The 10,648-nt window shown below is 39.4% G+C and overlaps 2 protein-coding genes across 2 annotated transcripts in view; both read right to left on the reverse strand.

Moving 5' to 3' along the window:
• Positions 1–2,787, reverse strand: part of LOC104950150 (histone acetyltransferase KAT5) — a 17,844-nt gene extending 15,057 nt beyond the window's left edge. Inside the window, exons 1-4 of the mRNA XM_010776637.1 lie at positions 2,752–2,787; positions 2,605–2,671; positions 1,302–1,370; positions 1,049–1,185 (exon numbers count right to left, since the gene is read on the reverse strand). Of these exons, the coding sequence (XP_010774939.1) occupies positions 1,049–1,185; positions 1,302–1,370; positions 2,605–2,671; positions 2,752–2,781 (303 nt within the window). The 5' untranslated portion in view covers positions 2,782–2,787. The remainder of the gene's footprint in view (positions 1–1,048; positions 1,186–1,301; positions 1,371–2,604; positions 2,672–2,751) is intronic.
• A 5,278-nt stretch (positions 2,788–8,065) lies between these two features.
• The window catches only part of abcg4a (ATP-binding cassette, sub-family G (WHITE), member 4a), a 19,060-nt gene continuing 16,477 nt past the window's right edge, over positions 8,066–10,648 (reverse strand). The window contains exons 14-15 of the mRNA XM_010776615.1: positions 9,590–9,708; positions 8,066–9,448 (exon numbers count right to left, since the gene is read on the reverse strand). Of these exons, the coding sequence (XP_010774917.1) occupies positions 9,223–9,448; positions 9,590–9,708 (345 nt within the window). The 3' untranslated portion in view covers positions 8,066–9,222. The remainder of the gene's footprint in view (positions 9,449–9,589; positions 9,709–10,648) is intronic.

The following is a 10,648-nucleotide window of genomic DNA, read 5'->3' on the forward strand; positions in this document are numbered from 1 at the left end:
CTATGATCGGATCGGCCGATACTGATTCCGGTGATCGGCCCCAAAAGTGGCGATCGGAGCATCCCTAGTATAAACCTACGGATTCACTCTTTACACAACGTACATATTGTTGTGCATCAAGAAAAACAGCAATAAAACAGTTTGAGTGGAAATCGAAATAAGAGGAGTAAGTGTTTCTTTAAATATTGAACACTTCGTAGAGGTTTTGCAAAAATAAGTGTTGAGGCAGGGTTAAAAATAAAAGACAACAACTATCAAATGCATCATGTATTGACGGAACATTTTTATACTAAAACGACCACATATTTGCTAATAATTCGTAGATATGTAGACTGAGTTTTTGCAAACCAACCACCAGTTAAAACAATTAACTTGTAAAAAACAGTTACTTTTTGTCTGTGTTTTCTCTAGTAGCTAAAGGTGAATACGAATATACATGTATTTCCATCTACAACACACAGATAGTAATACCCACTTAGAATTACTTATAACTCAGTGATTGAGATTGACATTAACTCAACTCTGTGAGAATTGCACTTTTCTAACAGCAATAGCATCCACAGGTTTGAATACTTCTCAGTGTTGGTCGTCAAACATGCTGGGATGTAAAATGAAGGCCAATGTATGAACTAGTGTCCTCACAATGGTAAATAAGATGCTGACCAAAGCTGAGTTGGTGATGAAACAGCGTTTCCGCCAGGGGGGCATCTTGCTGTCATTTGACGGTGTTATTCAGCTCGGAACGCCCTGAACTCGAGCCGAGGGCGTAAAAAAATAATAATAATTTGAGAGAAGATCGAGACTTTTTATCGCTTGAAATGACGAAAAGGAAAAAGGACAAGGACACCCCTCTGTTGGAGGGGTAAAGGAGTCTAGTGGGATCATTTTCACCGCCAGCAAAGCGCGTTCCTGTGATGGAAAAGAAACGTGACGTGCCCCCTCCCCCCGCGCTCTCGGGGTGGATGCCCTCTCAGCCCTGGTCTGGCGGAAACACTGGGATGAAATGGTTCAGGGTATGAGATCAACATGTGGCAGAGCACGGGCTTACCACGTCTCTCTCTGGGGAACCGGGGCGGGATCCTGGAAGACCGTTCTTGGTTGGCGTTTTAGCTTCTTTCTTTGGGAACTGAAGCTTCTTCATGTCCAGCCGGTCTCCTGTGACCCACTCATCCAGGCGCTTGTTGACTTATAACGCAAACAAGAAGGCATTAGCTGTCAGTGTAATTTCATTGAGTCTGTAAAATGACTGTTACAAGTAAAGTTCCTCAGAAAAAACAAGAAGTGACACAAGCTATACTCACAGTCAATGTAGTGAACATAGTAAAGCTTTCTCGAGGAGACTTCCTTCACGCTTAGAATTTCAGCCAATGCTGCGAGGAAAAAGGAGATATGTCAAATAAAACAAAGGTTATTTCAATTAACAAAATGATTGTGATAGACTTCAATGAAATAGCTGCTAAAACATTATGGATCTACCATCATGCTTAACAACAATTCCTTACTGTGAAATAGATCTAAGGCGACACAAGGTACTAAAAATACTGCGGAAATAATTGAAATATAAAAAAGAAGACTTAGCCTAATTTACATACATCTATGGTTATGATGGACCCTTGCTCTTGATAAAATCTTGTATGGAAAACAGGCAAATTAAATTGTATTGTAATGTATCTGCACACCCAGCTTAACTCGTTTGTCTGTTTGGATGCATTTGTTCCAATTCCATATTGTTCAACACACCGTACGGTGTGTTGAACAATATGGTTTTAAGTGAGTTTTATGTTGTTGAACATTGTCCTACCATACCTACGGGTCAGTGGTATGGCCATTATCATATATTTGATTGCAAAAACATTCAATTAAGAAGGGGATACAAATGATGTATGACATATTCTTGTTTTAAACTTTTAGATTGCATATGAGTGGATAGTTATACCTCTATTATACATTCATTTAAATAAAAATAAGATGATAAATCCCAATGCTCATCTAGACACATGCAAACTGTAACAGGGGGAAGTAAACACAACATTAAGCTAAAAACGTTTGACAAGCACTGCCAAAAACAAACTTCAACATGAGGTTGAAACTTGTGTCAAAGGGTCAAATCGTGTGTATTTCTTTGTGTTTTGCTGAGGTGTTTCTGAAGCTTAACAATGACAGTTGACTGAGAAAGTGTTACTGAAATGCCAGACTGATTTTTATGTGGCTCTAACTTTTCTCATCTTTCGACCGATCATAACAAATAAGAGCACTTAAACTCTTTTGAGTGAGCCAAACTGCATTCAAAAAAACAAACACATCACCTGAAAAATCCGTTTTACATTTGTAAACAACAGCCTGCTGTCAGGCGGATTTCGCTCAAGTAAGTCTTTCCCAACAAAGTATTTTATAAAAATGTCCCTGGGAGCTAGCTAGCTAGTATAATACGGATTTACTAGTGGCTCTGGCAAGTATTTAAGTTAACTAGAGCCACATTGCAAAGCGACATGTGTGCCCCGTGTGTTTACAGCGCTCCGACTGAGGCCGTTTGATAACAACAGCTGAGCTCCGCTAGTTAGCATTAGCTAGCTTAGCACGGGAAAACAACCGCACAATACTTACGCCATTCGTCTTCGTGTTCCTGGTTTTTACGAAGAACGGGGAGGCGGCAGCCCTCAACGATATCCACCTGTCAGAAATAACACGTTAATTTGCAACCTGAAAGTGGTCAATGGCTCTAAAATAAAATAATATCGCTCGAAAACCTACCGATGATGCGTTGTCCGCCATTTTCGTCATCTGTGAGAGCAGCAGCAGGGTGTTGTGGGAAAATGCCGGTCCACAACAAAGACGACTTAAACAGCAAGATGAAGCTCGTTCAACCTACCGGAAGACCGGAAGTCGTAAAACCAACCTGGAAAAAAGAAGCAGGGGATTTCTCTCTATGAACATCCATGTTTTTAAGGGTTTTTACTCTTTGTTCACTGCGATTTATTCACATATATCTCAATATATCTTTTAATCAATCCTTCCTTTTCTTTCTTTCTTTGGATGACAAATATATAATAATAATAATAATAATAATTATTATTATTATTATTATTATTATAATCTGTGATATTTTTGATATGTGATAAGTAAACGCTATTTTTCAACACACTTGCAAACTTCCATTTACCCTTGTATACATTAAATACTGGGGTCCTTTGCAAAGAAAATGGGCAACATTTGATGAAAGGGTAATTAATCATTTGTGGGAAACAAATGTACATTTCTTTAACAACATTTCAATGATAGTCAATTCAATATCTTTAATCTGTCCAAAAGCTGGTCCACCTTGAAAATTGGAAACGGACATATAGAGAGAACCAGGCTTGGCAATACAATGGTGATACAGTCACATACCAAACAGAAAGATAGGTGACAAGAAAATAAGAAGTGGCCATTATTATTATTTTCTCAGACCTGATATGTCTCTACGAGTGTGTTCACTACTCTGGAACAATCTTTAGATAAATAAAACCAGGCCAATACATTACATTTGACATATTCACCCTCACACATACTGCTTAGGCCCTTTCTTTGACAACTTGATGAAGTCCTGTATTATTTTCAAGATGGATAGTATACACTTCTTGCCAGTAGGGGTCCCTCTTGTCTACAAGCCAATCAAGCAGAGGAAAACAAATAAACAGGCTTTGAACAGAAGGTGACCTCCACAATGACTTTCACTGACAACATTAATTAGGGCATAATACACAGCTTAATGAAGATTAAGATATTAATAAGACCGTATGGGTTCTGAGTCTGAATAAGAGCCATGGATACATAAATCCATAACGACTTATTTGAAGTTTTCAATTTAGCTATTGCCATTTTATCTCCCCAAATCTTTCTGCAACAATAGATGGTGGTTTAAGTCAGAAAGCTAGTGTCCTAACATGACCCAATCTGTCTTTTTATATGAAGCTCCTGTGAGAGTGTAGAGAACAGCAATGTGATTAAAAAATCAATCAAATCTTTCTAAGTCCCATTGCCTTTCTTTTGTAACCTGCTCTCCGCTTCCTCGTGTAATGATGAATATAAGTTATTTTTGAATACACTGCTTCACCACTATAATAGAGGCATTATGCACATTTGCAGAAGTACATCCCTCTCGTTATGCGGCATTGTGTTTGCTACTTTTGCAATCATAAGGACAATGGTGCCTTTCGGGATGAAAATGCTTTAAATAAGTGAGCTTTCTGGTTTTTGGAGATACTGACACCCAGCTTTCCTTTTTTTTTAAAAGAATATTTATAATAAAATTTGGTTCGTTTAATTCAATTGACAAGAATAGCGCTTACATTATAAAGTGAGAGTTATTTGCTGTAATAAAAGAGATGTTTTGATATTAATACGTTAAACCCCAACCAAGCTTCTGGTTTTAGACAGAGGGTGAAAAGAGGTGCTTCAGCAAAGGCAGTGAGAGAAAAAATAAGCAATGTTTTGACTTGGCACAAAATACAAATATGAACCTAAAAATGAGAATTAAAGGCCCCTAAATTCCACAGTACATCATAGTACGAGGAGGCGTGTGGCGCAGTGGGTTAGTGCGCTGATCTTTGAATCAGAGGATAGCAAGTTCGAGTCCCACTGCAGGCAGCATGTCGTTGTGTCCCTGAGACACTTCACCCCAAATTGCTCCTGTGGGGATTACCCACAGTATTGAGTATGTAAGTTGCTTTGGATAAAAGCATCTAACAAGTAACATGTAATCTAACAAGTAACATCAGTGCCCTAATAACCTGTGTGTATGGAGAAACTGTAATTAAGTAGTGCCTATACACTTGTGATATATGATTGACCAAACAACAAATTACCAAATAGATATTCACTTAATTATCTTTGTGGCCTTGTATATCCTCACAAATGAATTCAGTCTGATGTTTGAGCGAATCATCTCACTGAGCAAGGGCAAAGGTTATAAATGATCTTTATTATAATCCTTGGAACAGCGTTCAGTATAGAGAACTTGCATTTTTTTTGTTATGAAACCATTAGTTAATCTGTAAATGATAAACAAAATATATAAAACAAAAATAAAAAAGACAGTCAGTGTTAAACAGCCTTCCAACACTTATATTCAACCAGACCATCGAAACGTTCTGTAGGGTTAGCCTGCATATAATCATTAACCATGCATGTTAGAGTGCACTGTCAGGTGGCTTATTATGGCAAACAGGTGAAACAGTGACATGATCATTCAAAGTGTGAAAAAGCATCGAACATACGCTCATCAGCTGCATCCTGCACACTTCCACAATACTGCTCACATGTGATTTTCTCCACTGGAGCTAAATCATATTTGTCAGTCCTTTTATGACCTAGAAATGACAATGGAAAATCTTAAGAAACAATTTCAGGATAGATTGAAAATCTAATTAGCAGGAAAATCCAGTTGGATTTAAATAACTACGAACATTGTGGGCGACTTTTCAGAACTAATTCTTTGGCCAGAAACGTAATGAGAACATTTGCTGAGAGATGAACCCTCTTCTTTTCACATTTCACAGCAGAGGAAGGATAATTTGTGTTCTTCTTTGGTACCACAGTCCTTAAGACCTGAGGCCGAGACGTTCCCAGACTCGTTAATGACTGCAACGCCGCTGCTAATTATCCTTGCTTTTCTCCAGGGTTAGAGCTCTTTATCTTTCTCATGCAAAGTCATCCTTGCAGGTCGGCTACCAACACTTGAGCTTTTCGTGTAATTTGTGGAAGAATAAAACACATATCTGCTGTAATGGCCCTAAAAGTCACTTTATGCAACTTGTATACATTTTCCTGCACTAACTTGAGAACTTTGACAAAGTAGGACATTAAAGTGGCAAAATATTACTACTAGTTTCAGCTTACTCAGAACCGTTTACAGTACGTTTTAATATTATTGTTTTGCTTCTGTCCCTCTAATTAAACCTAAAAAAAAACATAACCAAAGATGAGAAAGAGACAGACTGCATGATTCCCTTCATGAAAACACCATTGGATGGTTATTGCACATAATAAAACTGTTAGGAACAAAAAAGACTCAAATCAAAGCTCTCAGTAAAAAACATGTGACTGATGCCACAGCAGTGGGAGGTATAACTATATCACAATGTTAACTATTGCTATTAATGACAGAATCCAGACGTCACCAGGACTCCACCTGCTGAACAGTGAAGCAGATCAGCGATCACTGCTCTCTCTCCAGTCTGTTTCTAAAGAGACCGCCACTCTCTTCAGCTACATAATTATACATTTGTCTCTTGTTAATCCGCCTTCCTTCCAGCACATTTCACACATTTTCTACATTACATTCTCACTCCTGATTCTTTTTCTTTTTTTTATCTGCACCAGTGACGCACTCTGTTCCAGATATTCTAAAAATGTTCAGCAGAAAGCAGAGTATTTGCATCTCCACGGCAGGTTACATTTGGATGAGAAAAAGGAAATTGTTACACTTTACCCCCGAAATGTACTATTTCATAATTCCTAATTTGGACATGCAACATTCGGTTGCTGTTTTCCCGTTATACTATCAAGCAGCGCTCATCATCACATAGATATATACAAATAAAATAAAATAAATAAAATAATAATAATAACATACATTGAAAAGTGCAAATGTACATTTGTTTACAGCATGACATACTCACTGTACAATCATTGATTATATACCCACATTTTTTTATGCATTATAATAAGGATTACTAAGTAGCATAGTTTAAGTAAGAAATATTTCAAAGCAAGTCTATTGGAAAATATTTGCATTGCCCTGCAACAAGGAGAGGCTCTTCTAAACATTACCAAGGGTGTGTGTCTTTGTGTGGTTGTGTGTGGGTGTGTATGTGTATATGTATGTGTGTGTGTGTCATACTTGCCAACCCTCCCGATTTTCCATTGCCCTCTCCCGGTTTCCTCCCGGGGTCATATTTCTCCCGCATTTCTCCCGATTTCTGACAAAATCAGATTTACTCAGGACTATTTCCACTCAGACTTTAATACAGCTACACCATTGTTTGGTTTCCATTAGGGGTGGGCGATACCACAAAATCTGGATTCGATCCGATACCAAGTATTTCAGGGCCAGTATCGCCGATACCGATATCGATACCGATACTTTTTTAAATAAAAAGCGTCTTATGTACTTTCATATAGGGGGGAGCTGCATGACATGATTTTTGAGCTGAAATCATCATAAATAGACTAAATCTGAATTCATTTTCATGATTAAAGACAGGACAGTGCAAACATGAAAAATAACAATACAAAGTGGCCAGAGTAGCGAACTGTCTTCTTGCACACATCACAGTTCGCTAAGTTTGAATTGCCAGTTGTGAAATAGCTCCACACACAACGCAACGCTCCTCTTTCTCTCAGCCATCATGCGCGTGTGTGTGTTGCACTCGCGAGTCGCTGGCTGCTGCTGTCCTGCCCTGCTGGCTGCTGTCAGTCAGCTTGATAATCGGCGATCAGGCAGGGAGCGCGCTGCGCGTGCGCGAGCCTCCAGGAGAGGAGGACAGCAGTGGAGAGAGAAGAAAAGAGCATATACTTGTGTTCGTCTGCACATAGTTTTTTGAAGAAATTGACGAGTAGAGGAGACGGAAAAAAGAAGTATAAAAGTATCGATCCTATTAGCTCTAGTATCGATATTTTGAAACGTAACGTAATATCGGAAGTATCGATATTTTGGGATCGATCCGCCCACCCCTAGTTTCCATGGCAACGCGTCTTTTTAGTAGCGCGCAACTGAAAGTCTGAGATATATCACAGAAAACAGAACAATAATCGACAACTCTACCCTACCCTGCTCACTCCTTTCCTGTAAAATACAGGTCCAGCCCACACATATGCTCCATCAAGGATGGTGCAACAGGCCACTTAGAACTACAATAAGCATGTTAATGTTAATCTAATACAGCTCCGTCGATCCACTAGCTCCCTCCCCCCCCACCCCGCGGTGGTTTTGAAATGCTCCCGATTTCTGAGGTCTCAAGGTTGGCAAGTATGGTGTGTGTGTGTGTGTGTGTGTGTGTGTGTGTGTGTGTGTGTGGGTGTGTGTGTGTGTGTGTGTGTGTGTGTGTGTGTGTGTGTTGACATATGGGTGTATGTGCAAACAATGAAGCAAAGGAAACTCAAATCATTCTATTTCAGAGGCACAAAAAAACTGCCCAGCCAGCGTTTCAAGATATCTAGCATTGTTTGGGACAACGCACATCTGTCAGACGTCAGCAAAGCAGAGGGAAAGAGGAGTTCAGGGAGGAGGCGGCTAAAGAGTCATACAATGAGAATGAGTGGAAACAAGCAGTTCAAAAAACTGTGTCGAAAGAGTAACACCGATTAGACTTTTTTTTAACCATAACAGCTTGTTGCACTTCGCCTCCCTCTCTCTGTGCAGCAGCTTTCTGTCAGGCTGGAAACAGCAGTCATGCTTGCTTTCTGAATGCTTCCACGATGATGGCGAACGTGTTATATTAAGGTAATGAATCACAGGCCTGGGTTCTACCACCGTCAATGGTAGGGCTGCAAAAATGATTCAGAGGTTTGTTTGAGTCTCATTCTGTAAAGAAAAGCCATACAGTTCAACGTCCTGGTACCTGATGAGATGTTTCTACAGAAGAGCAAGAAAGGTTTTCTGTTCTGGCACTGTGAGTTTGCTTTTCCTGATGGCATTTTGAGGATGTCCGTCTTGAGATCTGGTTCCTTGATAGGTGCTGATGTGGAGTTGGATGTTATGTCTTTTCAGGCATTGGATCGAGAAGCTACACGATATTGGACACTCCGGCACCAAGGTGGCGGTACTATGGCTCCCCATAAACCCGGAGGCTTCAGCTTATGATTCATGTGGCACTTTGTTGGACTGGCCGCAATTTCTCAGTCTAAAGAGACAGGCTTTTTGTTACTTTGTTGGGTATTCTGTTCATGTACAGCGCAGATACACAATAGTTTCAGAAGTTAATGGTGATTTTAAAAATACTATTACCTGTAGAATAAGGGATGTTCCCTTTCTTCCAAAAACAAACCGTTTAAAAGATAATATTACACTGTACAGTTTGGTGTTGCAGAACAGCTTTGGATGTTTTTTATGTGCTGGACTTGTGTATGTCTTTGTACATGTACTGTATGAAAGTTTGAGACAAAGAATGAAGACATTATGTGTTACTATCTCGCACTGGTGGGATATGTGCAAGCATCCAAATCCATCCGCCTCCGGACGTCTTAACGCTCTGACTTGACCTTGTAGCGCAGAACCAGGTAAGTTGCCAGTCTGAGGGCCAAAAAGAAACCCCCCAGCACAATGAAGTCGACGTAGAGCTTTGCATCCGCCACATTCAGCAGCTGGAGGACCTCCTCCGGTTTTTGGAACTTACACACCACGCCCGGGCACTCCAGCTCCGACCGGTTCATCCCGTAGATGGAGAGTATCACCCCCTCAAAGCCGTACCTGAGAGTGGAAATGGTTAACTTGTGAACCTAGGTTCGTTCAAAGAGAGTTATGTCACATCATAGAAAGCCTGACCACTAAGCTCAATGGGCAAAGTGAATTTAGCAACTCTTTTAAAATGCAATAAGTTGATGACAGTACCTGACATAGGAAACATACGAGCTCCACTGTAGGTATTTGGGAATGGTGTCAAAATTGACAAAGAAGCCAGAGAAGAGGAGTACTGGTATGGCTGTGACTGGACCCACAAAGGTTGCCACCTGTGGAACAAATGCGTAATATTTAATAAAAAACTGGCACAGTGAAACATCTTGTCAGTATATACTTATATAATGTGTTTCTCTGCCGCTAAAGTAATGAGTTATATTACTATGTTACTTCACCATCATAACTCATCAGCTGTCCCTCACTTCAGCAGATACATATTAAAACATAATAATAATACATGGGATTTGTATAAAGCTTTTCCTAATGCTCAAAGACGCTTAAATAAAATCAGAACAGAAACAAAACAAAGAAAACATAAACAACAACAATGTGACACAATTACTGGACATCAAATACACACTGTTTCGACACATTCATGTAAATATATCTAATATGTATATATGACCCAACATTTTTTATATGTTCATTTTAATTAATCTCTTTTTTTATCATTTTAATTTTTATCTTTGATTTTATCTTCAGTTGTATTAATCCGTGTGAATCTGTGCTGTCCTGTTTTTCATCCTTGCCCTATATGTATATAAGGTCCATCTTATCTGATCTGATCTTAAACAATAGTCATTAATAGTCAGAACATTCTTCTTGTGTCAAACTGCACATACATTACATTTAACAGTGAAGGTCAAGCACCAAAGTTAAAGTGGACCTATCATGCTATATTTGAATAATATATTGTAGGGCCATACCTATATAAAACATGTCTGTGAAGTTTTTTTTTCAAAATGCCAAACAGATCAGACATTTTAGCCATGCCTCATTTCGCTCTATTTGCTCTTTTCCAGCCCTGTTTTTGCAAGGGCTTGTGGCAAATGAGCTGCGGCTGACCACGCCCCCCTGCAAAGGAGGGGTCGAGGCACGAGCGTCATGTTACCATGCTGTTACCATGCTGTTAGCTGTTACCATGCTCTTTTCACACTACTTCTAACAACAGTGTATTTACATTTACAAACACCAGGGGGCAGGACACCATCA

Source organism: Notothenia coriiceps, unplaced genomic scaffold (genome assembly GCF_000735185.1).
Source record: "Notothenia coriiceps isolate Sejong01 unplaced genomic scaffold, NC01 NC01_scaffold00017075, whole genome shotgun sequence".
NCBI classification, from domain to species: domain Eukaryota; kingdom Metazoa; phylum Chordata; class Actinopteri; order Perciformes; family Nototheniidae; genus Notothenia; species Notothenia coriiceps.